General features: G+C 40.3%; 1 protein-coding gene across 1 annotated transcript; it reads right to left on the reverse strand.

Moving 5' to 3' along the window:
- Positions 1 to 606: 606 nt before the first annotated feature.
- LOC117507638 (regulator of G-protein signaling 20) lies at positions 607 to 21,333 on the reverse strand. Its single transcript, XM_034167460.1, has 5 exons — positions 21,188 to 21,333; positions 20,350 to 20,510; positions 5,996 to 6,079; positions 5,649 to 5,883; positions 607 to 1,030 (listed from the first exon to the last, which is right to left on the reverse strand). The coding sequence occupies exons 2-5, from the start codon at positions 20,505 to 20,507 to the stop codon at positions 842 to 844; spliced, it is 666 nt and encodes a 221-aa protein (XP_034023351.1). The 5' UTR covers positions 20,508 to 20,510; positions 21,188 to 21,333; the 3' UTR covers positions 607 to 841.
- Positions 21,334 to 22,378: the final 1,045 nt, after the last annotated feature.

The raw sequence follows: 22,378 nt of genomic DNA on the forward strand, positions 1-22,378 counted from the left end.
TATTTTTGCTAAACACCTTGAATTGGAGCTGAAAGTCAACACTAGAAGCACATCATGGTTTTATTTTAACTTTGTTGTGGTGAGGCATATGTAGAGGCAAAAGTACAATTGCCACTGTTCAACTGCTTCTGGACCTGACTATATCAGTGATCATGGTCGTGTATTCACTTTGTTTTTTTCCTGTTTTCTTAAAATTATTTATGACTAATCACAGTATTTGAACACAATCTAACTATATTTTTGGGGTATCAGCTCACCGGTTATAAAAATGTATCTTTGAGAAGAGCTGAAAGCACCAACAATTGAAGTCATTTTTTTGCACCATTCACATTAGACCAAAGGTGCAGGTGTAGAAGATCTTATTCCAAGGCACTTACCTTCTTCTTATGTTACAGTTAAATCAAACACACTAGTTCCTACAATAACTGGATATACATTAAGGCTCACACTATACCTAATTACAAATGCATTGCTCACAGATTAACATGCTTTCTCTCTTATTAAGGTAGAGGAGTGCAATGTCAAGCGCTAGGGTTTTTTGTTTTTTTTTAGAAAAGTGCAATGTCAAGCGCTAGGGTGTTTTTTTTTAATATATATATATATATATATAAAAATATATATATATATGCTTTTGAACAAGGAACTGATGCTGGAGAGCATTTGTTCTCATTTGCTTCAAGGGTTTTGGTAAGCTGATAACGGGTAAATAAACGGCAATTACAGCTGGATAAAGACCAGTTTGAAGTAGTGCTCCCGTCTTTCTCTAAATAGCAGGATTCCAACAGGGACACAAGACTGTTGGGTGGGACGCATGCGCCATTTTAAAAGCTAAAATTTGAGTCTATGGCTCAGGAGGAGGCTCTTCCAGGTTCTTCATTAGATCTGTGTATGCCGTAGAGTTTATGAAGCGAGGATACGAGTCTCTTTGCATCAGCGTGTAGATCTGCTGCTGAGCGTCGTCAAACGTGTGCGAGGTCGGCTCCAGCATGTTGCGATTAATCACATCTCGGACGCGTGAATCCAGGCTAACCTGGGAAAAACAGGTAGTATATGTAAGTGCAATTATATTTTAAATAACCTGTAATCCTCCAGAGCAGGGATAGCAAGTTCCATCACGGCCCGGTCCTACTGGCGTTTAGGAAGATTTGTGTATGAATTGTGCACAAAATTGGTTTATATTCGCTAAACATCCGCAATATCTGTGAAACATGCTTGTATGAGTTGGCCGGCATCCGCAGACATCCGCAATTATCTGCAGAGGCACGTTTTTCCGTTGCCAGGATTTCTGAGCTGCACAAGATTTTGGTTGCGGATGACATCCGCCTTACATACGCAATACATACTCAATCTGTGCGCTGTATATCTGCCGTTATCCACTGATATCCGCAACTGACGGGGTATTGCGGCTTGGCAGTGGACTGGGACAGTGTGTAAAATGGATATATAGCGTGCCTATCACGTCCACATCACGAACTAAAATAAGTTGTAACGACTGCATAGATTGTCCATGAATAAAGCATTTGTATTACGTCTGCTTTGCATCTGATTTGGGGACAATTTGTAAATGCATAACAAACACTTCACGTAAACCCAAAGTACTATATACAGTAAATGTGGCAGAAATTGACATACCTGCCAGTCATTGCCAGTCCAGCTGTGGAGGCGTACAAATGTAGTTACGGATCCCCAAAGACGTAGTGTGATAGTTGCTGCCATCCAACAACATACCAATCAACTTGTCCAAGTCCAGCAATTGCACCAGAGGCTGTGGTGTTGGTGTGAATAGTGATGCTGAAAGGTCTGAGTGCGCTTCTTTTATGACCGAAATGCAGATGCCGCACATGCGCAATACAGCCGCTGTTTCCGCAACACGTGCGCAATGCATTCTCAATAAATCCGTAATACGTCCGTGATAATCGCAATGCGTCTGATCCGTTTCCTCAATACATGCATCATACATCATTGATTGTTCGTCATATATTCACTATACATTATTAATATATCTGTAATTCATACTGAGGACTTTGTCATTTTTGGCCAATTTTGTTGCGGATGATAATGAACGCCCGAAATTTGTATACTCAATTCATGCGCAATTAATCCTGTCCCCAGTGGGACCGGGCCTTTAGAGTTTGCAGATTCTACAGTCTACTTGTTCCAACCAAAGTCTTCAGTAGGCGATTTCACTGTGAACTGATGAATCCAGGTGTGGAATGAACTGGTTTAAACAACAACATACAGTCTGTTATTCTTTGTTGACGCTCTTGCCAATCCCTGCTCCAGAACAGTTGTCTTGAACTTGTTCCATTAAAGGCCAAGAAAGTAGCTCAGTTCATGGGCTGCTTTACCCAGTGGTGGGCGCAACTAACCGAAAAGTTAGAGTTGGTAAGATAATCCGCTGCCTGAAAAGCTAACAATGATTACCCTAAGATGCTAAAACAATTAGCTGATACTAACTTTTATTATATGAATTTAGCTTTGGCTTTTTTTTTTTTTTTAATCTCTAACACCCTGAAAAACCAGCCCAGTCTCACATTTCTTTTCCTCCTCCTGTGACGAAATGATTCAAATTTTTGTGACTTTTTTTTAACTCAATATTACTAACCCTACTCCTACCTCCAACCCTAACCTTAACCATCTGATCCCCCCCCCCCCCCGCTGCACTTTTAATTTAAATAATTAAAAAATTTTGCACTTTTCGTGACAGTATGACAAACCAATAGATTAATGTATGTTTTGTGCTGCTGAATCACGACAATCCGTGAGACTAGGTTGAAAAAACACACCTGAAGAGCTGAAATTTGTATGCTCAAGTGTAAACATGGACATTCCAAAAAGGTTTAGCATGCCAAGATCAGATGATGATCAAGATATATGTAAATAACTCAACAGTTTATTCCCAGTATAGAAAGTATTAAATTAATAAGAACTATTAAAAAAAAATAAAAATACACATGGATTGTTTTAAAAAATCTAATTAATGCATGTACTTTGGCTTTATCTCCTGCTCCTCCACTTCCTCAAGGTGACACTTGTTGCCTTTGTGCTGTGTGTTTTGCTTGTTGGATTAGTGTATGGGTTGCTGCGGAGCAATGCCACTTCAGGCAAAGTGGCCAATCCGAAGGTGAGAATTTGTACTTCCGCGACTGGCCGCCAGATGAAAACTACCTTGGACTGCATTGATTGTCTATTGAAATCAGCTGGTTTTGTGTTGTCTCTAACTTGCTTCTAACAGCCAGCGAACAGCTCTCACTGCCTGAAACGATGAGATTTATACACCAAGCTGACCTGAAATGAACCAATGTACATTAAATTGACTTTATTGACGAGTCTGACCCCTTTGAAAAGTGACCAAATTACATGTATTTGTATTGAGCTCAGCGATGTTTTCATTGGCCAGAAATGACCACCAGAGGACGCTCAGTGTAAAGTCCGTGGCAACCCATAAGATGCAACAGGAACAAATGTACATTTTAGCATTTACAAATGATTTTGCCCTTAAACTTTACGGAGTGGCTATACGCCCAACCGTTGGCTCAATAAAGTAAATACGCGAGCATATACGCCCAACCACAACCGACCAATGAGCGCGCTTGTAAGTTCACTTCCGGTTTCAACGTGGGGAAAAAGGGGAGATATTTTTTTCACCGGCTGTGGGAGGGTTTGTAGCCCGCAGAGGGGCTGTGATCTAAAGCAACTCTGTTTGCCTCATCACACCCAGGGAACTGTGTCAAACTAACACCATCTTACAGGCAACAAGCAATATTTTGTTCATAAATATTGTTTTGTCTTCATTAACAGGCTTCCATTCAAAATGCTTATGAACTTTGAACTTATGAACTTTCATCCATTGTGGTGTTTTTTTTTTTTTTTTTTTTTGCAGTAATTAAAGACGCCGCCGTTGAATGTGTCAAACATACGCTGCTTTTCATGCCACAATAGAGCCTTTAAAAAGTGGTGTAAAAAACATAGTTTAGATACACAAAACATGTCAAATACACAATCATGGTTGGGCGAATAGGGTAAGACATATTTATCTGCCAAACGGTTGGCCAAATAGCCTTTGCCTAAATTTTATTCAGAAAAATGTTAGCTGACTTAAAGTTACCAAACCAAAACTTAGTGGAAGCTAACTGGTCCACTAAAGGTTTTCAGAGCTAGCTGAAAAGCTAAATCAGTGAACCAAAAAGTTGGCATGCTAACAGCTAATTAGCTGTTAGCTGATTAACTGAACTGTGCCCAACAGTGGAGGTGATTTAACAGATGAACTTCTCAGTTCTACTCAAAGTAGTATCAGTTGGTGAAGTCAGCTGTTTGTAGAAGGAGTAAGAAGTAAGTCCTATATAGGACCTGAGGCCTGTTGGTGCCCGTGGTTATCTCCGGATTCCATAGTGTGAAATAGATGAGAGTCTACAACTCCCCCCTGGACAGCACGCTAGAAAGATTCAGGCTACTTCCCCAGCCAAGCTTGGTGTCGCCGACCGAACGGTCCCTCCAAAAAACTGGTCCACCCTGCCTTCACTGCACATGCGTCATTAGCCGCGGTTCACGGATTATCACCTGGTTTCTGCTTAAAACTGCACCCCAGTCATCATCTATCTCAGCGACAGATATCTGAAGCTTTTGTAAAACAATCATTTTAACATAAATTCAGCACTATGTCATCATAAAAGACAGAGGAAGCGATCGCAGTGCTGTGGCTACATTAGCTGCTAGCTGATGCATTCAGTGGATGTCGGTCATTTCAAAGCGTCACCGAGTTTCACCTCGTTTCTGCTTAAAACTGACTTTAGAATGATTTAAGAGGTTTGACCTTGTTATCTGATGGTTAATAAACCCATTAATCCATTTGATCACTTTGGGTGAACAGACTTTGTCTCAGACGAGCGGCTGAGCTATGAAATGACACATGCGCGGTGGAGGCAGGGCGGACCAATTTTTAGGGGCGGACCGTTCGGTCTGCGACACTGGGACCTGATGGGTGGACTGAGACAATGTGGATGAAGGGCCTTATTGACTAAAATTCTGTGTGTATTAAAACATGCGTAAACACCATCTGACTCACAAATACACCTGAATGCTGAGTTATTAACTGTGCGTAACAAGGACAGCACCTTTCAAATGCGCGAAATAGCTTGTATTATCTATTTAACACGTCTGCACTTATGAATATGCAGTTTGGTGTTTGTTCACCCGAATGTGCAAAATTCTGAGAGGGAACATACTAATAGGTGATGTTTCTACATGCAACATGATTTATCAAGATCAACAGGAAATTTAGCGGGTGATATAGCATCTGGACTTTGCGAGTTTGAAGGTGGACCACACACAGATGTACATATTAGAGTCTGGATGGGACATCACAGTTTTGTGCACAGCCTGGACATGCTGGCTATTAAAAAATAAATCTCCTATTTCAGATGTTTATTTAAAGAAACTGGTGATACAGCATGTTCAGTGCATGAACATGCTGTTATGTGGTAGAGTTCTTGCATATAAGCACAAGGTGTAAACTTGAAAGTGGCTAATTTAATTTTGAACTTATGGCTATTAATGTGCAAAATCCTCATTTCCATCATTTCTTGGCCCTTTGATGAAACAAAGTCAACATCGCTGTTCTTGCAGTGAACCTTTCATTGGTTGCTCACCTCTTTCGGAGAAAGGATTGAGATGAAGTCCTCGTATATCTGACGAACCTTGTCTTCCACCACAGTCTTGTTTGTCTCCTTTTTGAGCTCTTCACAGGCCAGCCAGAACATCATGTTCTCTTCACTGAACTCGGTCCGTAGGAACTGCCTGAAGCAGCTACGCCCCGCGGCACTTTTCATCACCTTTTCAAAGGATGTTGACCAGGATCGAGCTTCCTCCAAACTAGGTTTTGGGCTGCAAGAGAGAACAAAATGTTAGTTCAACAGATTCAGTTAATTGTAGCTCCCCAATAATTCCCAGAATATTCCATTCTTTCTTGGACTGTATATGTTTTTTCAGCCATTACCTTTCATCGCAATTAGTATTTTTCTCTATTTGCGGTTGCAACGTGGGCCTTTGTATTGTCTCATCCTCACTGCGAACAGTCAAGCTAGAAGAAAAAGCAGCAAGAATAATTGGTTTCATCATGGGTTTATACCCTCCCAAAATACTACAAATATAATGATGTTTAACAAAATGATCTACCAATAATTACAACAGTAAATTATTCACTCTTTCAAAATACTCAACAGATTAAAAAGGTTTTACTGTTTGAAAATGCTTGATACACAAAACTATTACTTCAGGAAGTAACATGCGCTGCACTCAAAAACATTAGTTGCTTGAAATAGCTGTGTTGAAGTGCTCTGAAACACTTAAGGAGACAAATGATTCAGAACACTAAATGAAACATTTTGTTTTTGTAACAGGAAACAAAACCGATATGAAAATGCAAATGTTCATTTGACATTTGCATTTTGTGTTTGTGCATGTGTGTGTGTATAGGAGGGTTTTCCTTCACCAAAATATTAAATCTAGGCTTGCATCTCATATGTACCTTCTGGCAAATTGCAGCTGAACTTTCAGGCCTTCTTTTTAGTAAAACCATCCTCTATAGCACTTCATCCTGAAGCTGTATAATTGGGGATACAAAATGCAAAACGTGCACAATGCACAATTTCTCCAATCACAGCCACAGAAGCCTGTAACTTTTTATGGGTTGTCTGGGTGTCTTGGTGGCTTTCCTCACTCTTCTCCTTCTTGCACAGTCACTCAGTTTTTGAGAACTGTCTACCCCACACAGATTTACCATAGAGTGTCATACTGTTTGTATTTCTTCATAACTGATGTAAATAAAGTTCAACTCATATTCAGTGATTTGGAAATGTTCATGTATCCATCCCCTGACTTGTCTGAAGAAAACTGGCAATTAAACTGATTATTTACAGGTATTACACCAAAGGGGCTGATTAGTTATGCAACCCAACATCTTGGATTTTATATTTTTAATGAATTTCAAGTTGTAGAGATTTACTTTCACTTTGAGTCTAAGGAAGATAATTTTGGGAATTTTTATATTGAGAAGCCTGATTTACTTTTTGTATTTGAAATGCCATAAACAAATTAAAATGTGTGAAATACCAAGGGGCTGAATACTTTTGTATGCCACTATACGAGGTCTGTTAGAAAAGTATCCGACCTTTTTATTTTTTCAAAAACTATATGGATTTGAATAATGTGCGCTTGCATCACACAAGCTTGAACCTTCGTGCGCATGTGTGAGTTTTTTCACGCCTGTCGGTTGCGTCATTCGCCTGTGGGCAGGCTTTGAGTGAGCACTGGTCCACCCCCCTTGTCGGATTTTTATTGTTTAGGAATGGCGGAGCGACTTTGTTCCATGAAACATTTTTCAGAAACTCTGCCAGACAGCCAGATGGAAACCATTTGGACGATTCAGATGGCTTTCGGTGAAGATTCTATGGATATCACACGGATTAAGGACCATTAAAACTGTATTAAAAATGGCCCACGGCGGCGGAGGGCGCACCGTATATATATACGAGGTCTGTTAGAAAAGTATCCGACCTTTTTTTTTCAAAAACCATATGGATTTGAATCACGTGTGATTACATCAGACAAGCTTGAACCTTCATGCGCATGCGTGAGTTTTTTCACGCCTGTCGGTTGCGTCATTCTCCTGTGAGCAGGCTTTGTGTGAGCACTGGTCCACCCCTCTCGTCGTTTTTTTATTGCGAATAAATGTCTGAACAATTTGGAACTTTGCTGCATCAATTTTTTTTCAATAAACTGTGAGAGAACTCCAGGTGGACACCGTTCGGAAAATTAATATGGCTTTCAGGGACGATTTTATGGGGATTAAACAGATTAAGGAGTGTTACTGCCGCTTTAAGGACAGCCCACAACTGTGCGGCGCGCTCCCAGCGCCGATCGACATGCTCAGACCCCGCTGAAACAACCAGATCATTTCCAACGTGAAGGCTTTGTTGATCCGGGACCTCGTCTGAGTTTCACAAAAAGGCAGAAGTCGTGGGCATCAGCACTTTTTCGGCACATTCTACTGTTACAGGAGTTTTTTTCATGGAAAGAAAAGCGTAAGGACGTGCCACGGAGCCGTTCATTACGCGGGACAAAACCAGCTTGGTGTTGGTCTCACAGGATGGCTTTCAGGTGGATTTCAGATGGATTCCGGTTGCTTTTCAGTCGTGTCCTTATCCGATTGTGATTGTGCATGAGCTGGACATGCCCGAACATGTCCTGGAAGGCTTCATCATGGCGTTGCTTTGTGCCATGCGGCTCCACCGTGATGCGCGGAACTCCTCCGCATGTCTGTCTTAATGTGCTGATGTCCACGTCTTTTCACAATTCCTGTGCTAGTCAGACGACATACCGGATCAAGACAGCATCCAGTTTAGACATGAACGGCACATTCCACTGTTACAGGAGTTTTTGTCATGGAAAGAAAAGCGGAGGGACGCGCCACAGAGCCGTTCATTACGCGGCACAAAACCACGTCTGTGTTGGTCTCACAGGACGGCTTTGAGATGGCTTTCAGACGGATTCCGGTTGCTTTTCAGTCGTGTGATTATCCGATTGTGATTGTGCATGAGCTGGACATGCCCCAACATGTCCTGGAAGGCTTCATCACGGCGTTGCTTTGTGCCATGCGGCTCCACCGCGACGCAAGTCGCACAATGATTTTCCATGACAAAAACTCCTGTAACAGTGGAATGTGCAGTTCATTTCTAAACTGGACGCTGTCTTGGTCCAGTATATATACACAGTTTGTTAGTGTACCCCACATCTCACCAAGTGACTGCTGGGATAGACTCCAGTAATCCTACCCAACCTTGTGTGTGTGTGTGTGTGTGTATATATATATATATATATATATATATATATATATATATATATATATATATATATATCATCACACACGTGAATACTTGCATGGTTTTTGTCTCACATATCAGTTAACCTGCATTCAGGTTGACCTACTGGGAACATTTGTCTGAAGCATGTCAACTGTACACACCCTCCAGGGATCACTTGGGTGTAATTAAAATGTTGTCCACACCTGATGTAGCAGCTGGCCGGAACCTAACTGGTTCAGTTGAGAGCACACTGTGAGCCGAGCCATCAGGGAATGTGGCTGTGCAACAATTAATGACGATGTGGAGACCAAATGTATTACATGTCCCCGGTGGAGTGAATTAACGTGTTCCTGCACACAGCAGGTTTTCTGTCCTTGGAGAACAGGAGGAAGCAGGCAAGCAGTTAGCAATTCCAAAACAGATTAACACTCATGAAGTAAAATGAGACCCAAAGTAAGGGACAGGGGGTCAATGAATGTGTTTGACAGGCTTCATACTACAACCCCAATTCCAATGAAGTTGGGACGTTATGTAAAATGTAAATTAAAACAGAATACGAGTTGCAAATCCTCAACCTAAATTCAATTGAATACACCACAAAGACAAGATATTTAATGTTCAAACTGATCAACTTTTTTGTTTTTGTGCAAATATTTGCTCATTTTGAAATGGATGCCTGCAACACGTTTCAAAAAATCTGGGACAGTGGTATGTTTACCACTGTGTTACATCACCTTTCCTTCTAACAACACTCAATAAGCATTTGGGAACTGAGGATACTAATTGTTGAAGCTTTGTAGGTGGAATTCCATGAAAATATAGACTGGAATGGACGTGCGCGCCTCAATCTATCAGCGTCGCTCAGGACAGGAAGGCGCCATTACTACGGGTGGAGATGTGCCGATCATCAATAATAAACTGACCGCTTTTTTTGCACTAGCGTCACTATTTCTTAATGGATTTTAATAAATGTAGGCTTGTTTTAAAGCCACTTGAAAGCTCTTTCCAATGAACCTATGCATGTGTGGGTGAAAAAAACTTTTATGTAAAATGCAGAAATTTGATGAAATTATGACAAACTGTGCTGCTTTTCTCGCTCTACTGTCGCTATGTGTTAACAGATTTTAATAAAAGTAGGCTTGTTTTAAAGCCCTTTAATTGCTCATTCTAATGAACCCATTCATGTCTGGGTAGAAAAAAAAATGTTTTATGTAAAGTGTGGAAATTTGGGGAAAATATGCCATTCTGTTCATTTACTGTGATGTTTTTTTTTTTTCCCCTGTCACAATTCTCTATGGATTTTTATAAATGAAGCCTAGTAAGTTGTATTGGAGCTGATTAAAAGCTCTAATGAACCCATACATGCCTGGAAAAAAATCCTTATGTATTAAATATAAATCTGAACTATGCCTTGCCATTGTGGTCATTTACCTTGCTGCTTTTTCCACTGTAATATTATTGCTGGTCTTCTAATAACAACAACATATATATGATTTTTACTAACATTTTATTACAAGTAGATATAAAGCCATTCAGAATTTATGACTTTTGACCCTCAGTCAGGGTAAAAAGTACCTCCTCCATCCCCTCCAACCACACTGTAAAAATTTAAATGCTGCCTGTGACCACCATGTACATATCATATTAAACAACTGCAAGTATATATATATATAAACATAAATATATTTCATTTTTGTTTCCATATTTGTATGCATGTGAACGCAGCTTAATGAAAAGAACTTATGGCGTTGAGTTACAGTCTCAGTATATCAATATTAAATTGCGACATAACAACTTTAAAATAGATATTTGTTTTACATAATTACATTAAGGCTCTTGTTAGTATTGGAGAATTTGTTTTTGTAGTTGGTGCAGTTGATGGCGAAGCACTGGCTGCCTTTTTCTCCTCATTTCGCTTCTGTTTAACTGGCTCAAGGTCTCTCTCGACCCTTAGTAATGGCTGCTGTGCAGCACGCTGCTAGTCACGTGATGTCCATTCCAGTCTCTATTTCCATGTGGAATTCTTTCCCATTCTTGCTTGATGTACGAATTCAGCTGTTCAACAGTCCGGGGTCTCCGTTGTCGTATTTTGTGCTTCGTAATGTGCCACACATTTTCAATGGGCGACAGGTTTGGACTGCAAGGCAGGACAGTCTAGTACCCGCACTCTTTTAATACGAAGCCACGCTGTTGGAACACATGCAGAATGTGGCTTGGCATTGTCTTGCTGAAATAAGCAGGGACGTCCCTGAAAAAGACATTGCTTGGATGGCAGCATGTATTGCTCCAAAACCTGGATGTACCTTTCAGCATTGATGGTGCCATCACAGATGTGTAAGTTGCCCATGCCATGGGCACTAACATAGCCCCATACCATCACAGATGCTGGCTTTTGAACTTTGCGCTGGTAACAATCTGGATGGTCTTTTTCCTTTTTTGTCCGGAGGACACAGCATCCATGATTTCTACAAACAATTTGAAACAGAGACTCATCAGACCACAGCACACTTTTCCACTTTGCATCTGTCCATTTCAAATGAGCTCGGGACCAGAGACGGCGGCGGCGTTTCTGGATGTTGTTGATGTATGGCTTTCGCTTTGTATGGTAGAGTTTTAACTTGCACTTGTAGATGCAGTGACGAACTGTGTTAACTGACAATGATTTTCTGAAGTGCTCCTGAGCTCATGCTATAACATCCTTTACATAATGATGTCAGTTTTTAATGCAGTGCCGCTTGAGGGATCAAAGGTCATGGGCATTCAGTGTTGGTTTTCGGCCTTGCCACTTATGTGTAGAAAGTTCTCCAGAGTCTCTGAATCTTCTGATAATATTATGGACTGTAGATGATGGAATCCCTAAATTCCCTGCAATTGAACATTGAGAAACATTGTTCTTAAACTGTTGGACTATTTTTTCATACAGTTGTTCACAAAGTGGTGATCCTCGCCCCATCTTTGCTTGTGAATGGCTGAGCCTTTTGGGGATGCTCCTTTTATTCCCAATCATGACACTCACAATTAGTGCCCTCAGTTCCCAAATGCATATTGAGTGTTGTTAGAAGGAAAGGTGATGTAACACAGTGGTAAACATACCACTGTCCCAGCTTTTTCAAAATGAGCAAATATTTGCACAAAAACAGTAAAGTCTATCAGTTTGAACATTAAATATATTGTCTTTGTGGTGTATTCAATTGAAAATAGGTTGAAGAGGATTTGCAAATCATTGTATTCTGCTTTAATTTACATTCCACACAACATCCCAAGTTCATTGGAATTGGGGTTATAGCAGGTACAACTGTCTCAAAGAAAACAAAAAGTAATGAGCTCAACTTTCATGGCCTGTATGCATCCTCACCACGCAAGACTAAATATTGTAAATATATATATATATCCTGCTCAGCTACAAAACATTAGGAAAAATGGTTTTCCACACGTACAGGTTGGGTATTCAAATCAAATCAAATCAATTTTATTTATATAGCGCCAAATCACAACAAACAGTTGCCCCAAGGCGCTTTATATTGTAAGGCAAGGCCATACAATAATTACGGAAAAACCCCAACGGTCAAAACGACCCCCTGTGAGCAAGCACTTGGCGACGGTGGGAAGGAAAAACTCCCTTTTAACAGGAAGAAACCTCCAGCAGAACCAGGCTCAGGGAGGGGCAGTCTTCTGCTGGGACTGGTTGGGGCTGAGGGGAGAGAATCAGGAAAAAGACATGCTGTGGAAGAGAGCAGAGATCAATCACTAATGATTAAAAGCAGAGTGCTGCATACAGAGCAAAAAGAGGTGAATAAAAAGAAACACTGGGTGCATAATGGGAACCCCCCAGCAGTCTAAGTCTATAGCAGCATAACTAAGGGATGGTTCAGGGTCACCTGATCCAGCCCTAACTATAAGCTTTAGCAAAAACGAAAGTTTTAAGCCTAATCTTAAAAGTAGAGAGGGTGTCTGTCTCCCTGATCTGAATTGGGAGCTGGTTCCACAGGAGAGGAGCCTGAAAGCTGAAGGCTGTGCCTCCCATTCTACTCTTACAAACCCTAGGAACTACAAGTAAGCCTGCAGTCTGAGAGCGAAGCGCTCTATTGGGGTGATATGGTACTATGAGGTCCCTAAGATAAGATGGGACCTGATTATTCAAAACCTTATAAGTAAGCAGAAGAATTTTAAATTATATTCTAGAATTAACAGGAAGCCAATGAAGAGAGGCCAATATGGGTGAGATATGCTCTCTCCTTCTAGTCCCTGTCAGTACTCTAGCTGCAGCATTTTGAATTAACTGAAGGCTTTTCAGGGAACTTTTAGGACAACCTGATAATAATGAATTACAATAGTCCAGCCTTGAGGAAATAAATGCATGAATTAGTTTTTCAGCATCACTCTGAGACAAGACCTTTCTCATTTTACAGATATTGCGTAAATGCAAAAAAGCAGTCCTACATATTTGTTTAATATGCGCTTTGAATGACATATCCTGATCAAAAATGACTCCAAGATTTCTCACAGTATTGCTAGAGGTCAGGGTAATGCCATTCGGAGTAAGGATCTGGTTAGACACCATGTTTCTAAGATTTGTGGGGCCAAGTACAATAACTTCAGTTTTATCTGAGTTTAAAAGCAGGAAATTAGAGGTCATCCATGTCTTTATGTCTGTAAGACAATCCTGCAGTTTAGCTAATTGGTGTGTGTCCTCTGGCTTCATGGATAGATAAAGCTGGGTATCATCTGCGTAACAATGAAAATTTAAGCAATGCTGTCTAATAATACTGCCTAAGGGAAACATGTATAAAGTGAATAAAATTGGTCCTAGCACAGAACCTTGTGGAACTCCATAATTAACCTTAGTCTGTGAAGAAGATTCCCCATTTACATGAACAAATTGTAATCTATTAGATAAATATGATTCAAACCACCGCAGCGCAGTGCCTTTAATACCTATGGCATGCTCTAATCTCTGTAATAAAATTTTATGGTCAACAGTATCAAAAGCAGCATTGAGGTCTAACAGAACAAGCACAGAGATGAGTCCACTGTCTGAAGTCATAAGAAGATCATTTGTAACCTTCACTAATGCTGTTTCTGTACTATGATGAATTCTAAAACCTGATTGAAACTCTTCAAATAGACCATTCCTCTGCAGATGATCAGTTAGCTGTTTTACAACTACCCTTTCAAGAATTTTTGAGAGAAAAGGAAAGTTGGAGATTGGCCTATAATTAGCTAAGATAGCTGGGTCAAGTGATGGCTTTTTAAGTAATGGTTTAATTACTGCCACCTTAAAAGCCTGTGGTACATAGCCAACTAATAAAGATAGATTGATCATATTTAAGATCGAAGCATTAATTAATGGTAGGGCTTCCTTGAGCAGCCTGGTAGGAATGGGGTCTAATAGACATGTTGATGGTTTGGAGGAAGTAACTAATGAAAATAACTCAGAACAATCAGAGAGAAAGAGTCTAACCAAATACCGGCATCACTGAAAGCAGCCAAAGATAACGATATGTCTTTGGGATGGTTATGAGTAATTTTTTCTCTAATAGTTAAAATTTTATTAGCAAAGAAAGTCATGAAGTCATTACTAGTTAAAGTTAAAGGAATACTCGGCTCAATAGAGCTCTGACTCCTTGTCAACCTGGCTACAGTGCTGAAAAGAAACCTGGGGTTGTTGTTATTTTCTTCAATTAGTGATGAGTAGTAAGATGTCCTAGCTTTACGGAGGGCTTTTTTTTATAGAGCAACAGACTCTTTTTCCAGGCTAAGTGAAGATCTTCTAAATTAGTGAGACGCCATTTCCTCTCCAACTTACGGGTTATCTGCTTTAAGCTGCGAGTTTGTGAGTTATACCACGGAGTCAGGCACTTCTGATTTAAGGCTCTCTTTTTCAGAGGAGCTACAGCATCCAAAGTTGTCTTCAATGAGGATGTAAAACTACTGACGAGATACTCTATCTCACTCACAGAGTTTAGGTAGCTACTCTGCACTGTGTTGGTATATGGCATTAGAGAACATAAAGAAGGAATCATATCCTTAAACCTAGTTACAGCGCTTTCTGAAAGACTTCTAGTGTAATGAAACTTATTCCCCCCTGCTGGGTAGTCCATCAGAGTAAATGTAAATGTTATTAAGAAATGATCAGACAGAAGGGAGTTATCAGGGAATACTGTTAAGTCTTCAATTTCCATACCATAAGTCAGAACAAGATCTAAGATATGATTAAAGTGGTGGGTGGACTCATTTACATTTTGAGCAAAGCCAATTGAGTCTAATAATAGATTAAATGCAGTGTTGAGGCTGTCATTCTCAGCATCTGTGTGGATGTTAAAATCGCCCACTATAATTATCTGAGCTAAGCACTAAGTCAGACAAAAGGTCTGAAAATTCACAGAGAAACTCACAGTAATGACCAGGTGGACGATAGATAATAACAAATAAAACTGGTTTTTGGGACTTCCAATTTGGATGGACAAGACTAAGAGTCAAGCTTTCAAATGAATTAAAGCTCTGTCTGGGTTTTGGATTAATTAATAAGCTGGAATGGAAGTTTGCTGCTAATCCTCCGCCTCGGCCCGTGCTACGAGCATTCTGGCAGTTAGTGTGACTCGGGGGTGTTGACTCATTTAACATATTCATCCTGCTGTAACCAGGTTTCTGTAAGGCACTATAAACCAATATGTTGATCAATTAATATATAATTTACTAACAAGGAGTTAGAAGAGAGAGACCTAATGTTTAATAGACCACATTTAACTGTTTTAGTCTGTGGTGCAGTTGAAGGTGTTATATTATTTTTTTCTTTTTGAATTTTTATGCTTAAATAGATTTTTGCTGGTTATTGGTGGTCTGGGAGCAGGCACCGTCTCTACGGGGATGGGGTAATGAGGGGATGGCAGGGGGAGAGAAGCTGCAGAGAGGTGTGTAAGACTACAACTCTGCTTCCTGGTCCCAACCCTGGATAGTCACGGTTTGGAGGATTTAAGAAAATTGGCCAGATTTCTAGAAATGAGAGCTGCTCCATCCAAAGTGGGATGGATGCCATCTCTCCTAACAAGACCAGGTTTTCCCCAGAAGATTTGCCAATTATCTATGAAGCCCACCTTATTTTTTGGACACCACTCAGACAACCAGCAATTCAAGGAGAACATGCGGCTAAACATGTCCCTCCCGGTCCGATTGGGGAGGGGCCCAGAGAAAACTACAGAGTCCGACGTTGTTTTTGCAAAGTTACACACCGATTCAATGTTAATTTTAGTGACCTCCGATCGGCGTAACCGGGTGTCATTACTGCCGACGTGAATTACAATCTTACCAAATTTATGCTTAGCCTTAGCCAGCAGTTTCAAATTTCCTTCAACGTCGCCTGCTCTGGCCCCCGGAAGACATTTGACTGTGGTTGCTGGTGTCGCTAACTTCACATTTCTCAAAACAGAGTCGCTAATAACCAGAGTTTGATCCTCGGCGGGTGTGTCGCCAAGTGGGGAAAAATGGTTAGAAATGTGAACGGGTTGGCGGTGTACACGGGGCTTCTGTTTAGGGCTACGCTTCCTCCTCACAGTCACCCAGTCGGCCTGCTTTCCCGGCTGCTCGGGATCTGCTGGAAGGGAACTAACGGCGGCTAAGCTACCTTGGTCCGCACCGACTACAGGGGCCTGGCTAGCTGTAGAATTTTCCACGGTGCGGAGCCGAGTCTCCAATTCGCCCAGCCTGACCTCCAAAGCTACGAATAAGCTACACTTATTACAAGTACCATTACTGCTAAAGGAGGCCGAGGAATAACTAAACATTTCACACCCAGAGCAGAAAAGTGCGGGAGAGACAGGAGAAGCCACCATGCTAAACCGGCTAAGAACTAGTAGCTGCGCTAAGCTAGCGGATTCCTAAAAACACACAAAGTGAATAATGTGTAAATAATTTAGAGGTGATTCAGCAGAGGGAGTGCTTTAGTTAAGGCACGTGAAGATTACACCGTGAAACAAATCGTTATCTAGTTATCTAGATCAATCCAACTACGCAGATTAAACAGCTAACCGATACAGCAAAACACTGCTGTGCTCCGGAACAGGAAGTGATACAATACCGCAGTGAGAGCCAACCACCAGTAGAGGCAAGCCGTCAAATGCAGTATTCTCTTCTCGGATCTGAAAAGCCGAGCTATATACTCATTAAAATGCAGTGAGTGATAGATAGTAAAAAAGAGCCCATCCTCTCCAGTTTGTTAACACAGTAACTCAAAAATAATAAATACTATTAAATTGCAACTCACCATATTTAAAAGGTGCAGTTGTATGTAAAAGTTTGGGCAACCCTGATGATTTTCATGATTTTCCTTTATAAATCATTGGTTGGATCAGCAATTTCAGTTAAATATATCATATAGCAAACAAGCACAGTGACATTTGAGAAGTAAAATGAAGTTTATAGAATTTACAGAAAGTGTGCAATAATTCATTAAACAAAATTAGGCAGGTCCATAAATTTGGGCACCCCAACAGAAAAAAATACATCAATATTTAGTAGATCCTCCTTTTGCAGAAATAATAGCCTCTAAATGCTTCTTATAGCTTCCAGTAAGAGTCTGGATTCTGGTTGAAGGTATTTTGGACCATTCTTCTTTACAAAACACCTCAGGTTTACTGGTCTCTGAGCATGGACAGCCCACTTAAAATCATACCACAGATTTTCAATAATATTCAGGTCTGGGGACAGAGACGGCCATTCCAGAACATTGTACTTGTTCCTCTGCATGAATGTCTTAGTAGATTTTGAGCAGTGTTTAGGGTAGTTGTCTTGTTGAAAGATCCAGCCCTGGCGCAACTTCAACTTTGTCACTGATTCATGAACATTTTTCTCAAGAATCTGCTGATATTGACTGGAATCCATGTGACCTTTAACTTTAACAAGATTCTCAGGACCTACACTGGCCACACAGCCACACAGCATGATGGAACAACCTCCAAATTTTACTGTAGGTAGCAAGTGTTTTTCTTGGAATGCTGTGTTCTTTTTCAGCCATGCATCCTGCCCCTTGTTATGTCCAAATAACTCAATTTTAGTTTCATCAGTCCACAGCACCTTATTCCAAAATGAAGCTGGCTTGTCCAAATGTGCTTTAGCATACCTCAAGCGACTCTGTTTGCAGTGTGTATGCAGAAAAGGCTTCCTCTGCATTACAGCATCACACAGCATCTCTTTGTGTAAAGTGCGCTGTATAGTTGAACTATGCACAGAGACACCATCAGCAGCAAGATCATGTTGTAGGTCTTTGGAGCATGTCTGTGGGTTGATTATGACTGTTCTCACCATCCTTCGCTTCAGCTTATCTGAGATTTTTCTTGGCCTGCCACTTCGGACCTTAACTAGTACTGTGCCTGCAGTCTTCCATTTCCTCACTATGTTCCTCACAGTAGAAACTGACAGCTGAAATCTCTGAGATAGCTTTTTGCATCCTTCCGCTAAACCATGATGTTGAACAATCTTTGTTTTCAGGTCATTTGAGAGGTGTTTCAAGGCTCCCATGCTGCCACTCATTAGAACAGATGCAAAAAGGGGAAACATTTGAAAATGGTCACCTTGAATACCCTTTCTCATGATTGGATTCACCTGTGTAAGGAGGTCAAGGGTCAATGAGCTTACCAAACCAATTTTGTGTTCCAATAATTACTGCTAAATGTATTCAAATCAATAAAATAACAAGGGTGCCCAAATTTATGCACCTGCCCAATTTTGTTTGAATAATTATTGCACACTTTCTGTAAATACTAGAAACTTCATTTCACTTCTCAAATATCAGTGTGTTCATCTGTTATATGATATAGTTAACTGAAATTTCTGATCCAGACAACCAATGATTTATAAAGGAAAATCGTAAAAATTAGCAGGGGTGCCCAAACTTTTGCATACGACTGTATGTAAAGAGGAAAACCACTTTCAAATGTGGTGACCTTTGATGCATCAGATAAATCCAAAAAGAAACTTTGTTTTGCTTATGTCATATCCTATAGATGTGTCTGCACTCTAAAAAAGCAACAGCTGTCTCAATGAGAAAAACTGATGTAACAATTTGTATAGATTTTTTTTAAAGTTACTTCAACTTAGTTATTTCAACTTTCAACTGAGTTAATGCCACAAGACTTCTGTAGTTAAGTTGAAATAACTTTAGTTACGTTGAAAAAAAAAAAAAAAAATCTATGCATCACTTTTTCTCGTTGAGACAGCGGTTCATTTTTTTAGAGTGTGCCACCTTCTACATGATTAGTGGATGTTGCATTGATGACACGTTAGTTGCAGGTGCAGTTTTCCAACCTGGTCTCACGGCAAGTCGTGATTCAGCAGCATGAAATATGCATTAATCTATTGGTTTGTGATATTGTGACAAAGGCGCCTCATTTTCATCACAGCAGCACAAATTCATTCTAATTAATTCCGTGATGGCTGCACGAAATTAAAAGGTTTGGTTGGGGGAAGGAGTAGAGCTAGTAATAGTGAGTTAAATAAAAAATAATTTTGTCACGGGAGCATGTAAAAACAAAACAAAACAACAACAACAACGACAAAAAAAACAAACAAACACGTGAGACTGGTCTGGGTTTTCACACAGTTTCCACACAGAAATATACCAAATTAGAGATGTAAACCATTATCTTATGATTATCTCACAGCATTTATGTTGTAGCAAATGAAATTTAAGCACTTGTGTCAATAAATGAACAGCTTTAGAAAATTTGCTATTTTTCAATCACTGGAAATGCTCAATGAAACCCTTGCTTCAGAAAATAATTGTTTCAAATAATGATTTCCTCTTTTAAATAACCTGGAACATTGAATGAAAGAACATTAGAAAACAGCTCACTTTTTGAAATCACTTGAAGCACTAAATTAAAGAACTGCTTCAGCAAATGACTCACTATTTTACATAAAAACAGCAAATCACTTCAAATAATGCTTTATTCTTTCAAATCACTCAAGCATTGAATGAACTGCTTCAGAAATCAGCTAACTCATTTAAATCACTGGAGACGTCCAATTAAAGAATTGCTTCACCAAATGGTGCACTATTTTGTAGAAAACACAATATGAAACAATTGCTTCAAAAATTGGTTTAAATTTTTTTTTTTTTTTTTACATCACTGGGAACATTGAATGAAACAACTACTTGAGCAAATGGTTCGTTGTTCCAAAGTGCACCAGTAAATGATTTGCTGTTTCAAAACAGTGGGACGATGAGAATAATAAAATCTAAAGCACAGTGAACCCCACCACCGCAAGGCAAGGAATATCTGGCTACGCCCGTGTAAAAAACAAAACGAGGAAAAAAAAAAAAGCCCCATTAAGCATCATGTCCTGCAAATGCTCTGAACTCGAGCCGTTACAGAGCATGATGTTGAAGAATGTGCGCGTTTGTGGAGGCTGATGGACGTTTGAGAGAATGTGATGGGGGTGGCGGGGTCACGTGACTTCAGGCCCTGGCGTGTGGGAGTGTTTGATGGATTACCAGGAGCAGCTGCAGCAGCAGCACCAGCAGAAGCAGCAGGCGTTGGAAGCGTTGCCGGGGGTGTTTCCCATCCTGTGGCGCGCTTGGAGGACACTGGCAGCTGCTTCCTGATGAACCTGCATCTGTCTCTTACGCATCTCCACCCGCTCTGAGCCCATGGACTGCAGGCCGACACGGGACACCACAGTGAGACATGGAACACCAGACTCTTCTTACTATAACGTATTACGAAAGCGCACGTGCGCATGGAGAGCGCATGGAGGTGGGGGAGGAAAATCGCGCAGGAATGACGCGCTCGGATGGAGGCGATGAATGAAAGTTGAACGACGGAGTGATGGAGTAAAATCGGTGTCCAAAAATAGCCCGATCCCGATGAGGGATTGGTGTCTGGCGGAATGCGCGAGCGCTCGTGACGCGCGGGGGTCAACGTGCGCGCATCGATGAGGAGAATCTGCGCCGCGCAAATCGGACTAAATGGTGCACCGTCAGAAAATAATTAGTGTTTAGCAACATCCCTCCTCCTCCTCCTCCTCCTCTGTGAGGGATGAGGCGGTACTCCCGGACCGCAGTATCGCATCCATCAGTCGCATCCTCACGAGGATGCGAACAATATCGCCGTCCACCAAAGCAAGCAGCGGTTTCTTAACACACACTATTTACACTTACGGCTTTAAAGCAGCGCCGCAAAAATCACTGCGTGCAAGAAATCTTTGTTTTTGTGCTTTGTGATATTCGACAGATGTCTCGTTTTCCAAATAGTCGCGAACGCCGCATGTCATCACAGTCGGCTCAAATTGAAACAAACAAATAAACAAATAATTCATAAATATGTACTTACTGTGTCACCATGAATGCCAGAATACAGGTGATTTTTGCCTCGATCCCATCCGTCTGGTGCGACTTGACACGAGCCAGTTGGTTTCCTCTGCGCGCATGCGTTTTCCTGCAAGTGCCAAAAGATTTCTCCGCGTCCTGAACGCAATGTGCGTTTGTTTTCATGGCACCAACGTTTTTAATTTTTTGTGTTCTTCTGCTTGAAGAGCTGGTGATGAAATTGAAATGACATCATCATCACTTGTGCTTTTCCTCTATGGATGCGTTCAAAAACTAATAAAAATGTAAGAATATTTCAGTGTTGTAGGGTGATTGGTTGCTTTCTCGAACAACCCGAAGCTTCGAAAGTGATAAATGTCCGCTAATGGGGTCGGCAGAAGCGGATATGAATAAAATGTGCGCACAAAAAGCCTGAATAATTCAAGAAAACATCTGGAAACGCTGATGCGCCAGTCTGTCCACCAGAGGGCGATGTTGATCCATCTATAAGGCGCTCTAAATTACACATTCCTGGTTCGAATCAACGTCAAATGAACCAAATGTGTCTCCGAAAGTGCTGGTAAATGTGTGGAAGATGTTTTGTTGCAGTTAGCATGCTAACTTACATTTATAATAAAGTTAAGTCAAAATTATGAAATGGTAAGTTACAATTAGGATAAAGTTAAATCATAATTATGAAAGGCAAAGTCACAATTAGAATAAAGTAAATTCAGAATTATGAAATGCAAGGTTATACTTACAATAAAGTTAAGTCATAATTATGAAATACAAGGTTACACTTAGAATAAAGTTAAGTCATATTTATGAAATGCTAAGTTACAATTAGAATAAAGTCATAATTATGAAATGCTAGGTTACACTTAGAATAAAGTAAAGTCATAATTATGAAATGCAAGGTTACACTTAGAATAAAATTAAGTGATATTTATGAAATGCTAAGTTACAATTAGAATAAAGTCATAATTATGAAATGCTAGGTTACACTTAGAATAAAGTTGTCATATTTATGAAATGCTAAGTTACAATTAGAATAAAGTGAAGTCATAATTATGAAATGCTAGGTTACACTTAGAATAAAGTAAAGTCATAATTATGAAATGCTAGGTTACACTTAGAATAAAGTTAAATCTTAATTATGAAATGCTAAGTTACAATTAGAATAAAGTTGTCATAATCATGAAATTCCAAGTTACAA

Source organism: Thalassophryne amazonica, chromosome 1 (genome assembly GCF_902500255.1).
Source record: "Thalassophryne amazonica chromosome 1, fThaAma1.1, whole genome shotgun sequence".
NCBI lineage: Eukaryota > Metazoa > Chordata > Actinopteri > Batrachoidiformes > Batrachoididae > Thalassophryne > Thalassophryne amazonica.

Bases quoted from the DNA above. Each gene is read 5' to 3' on its own strand.
- LOC117507638 (XM_034167460.1), bottom strand. From the start codon at position 20,507: ATGGGCTCAGAGCGGGTGGAGATGCGTAAGAGACAGATGCAGGTTCAT. The intron at 5,884-5,995 runs GTAATGGCTGAA...TCTCTCTTGCAG, and splicing joins AATACTAATTGCGATGAAAG to CCCAAAACCTAGTTTGGAGG. The intron at 1,031-5,648 runs GTGAGCAACCAA...TGTTTTTCCCAG, and splicing joins CAATCCTTTCTCCGAAAGAG to GTTAGCCTGGATTCACGCGT.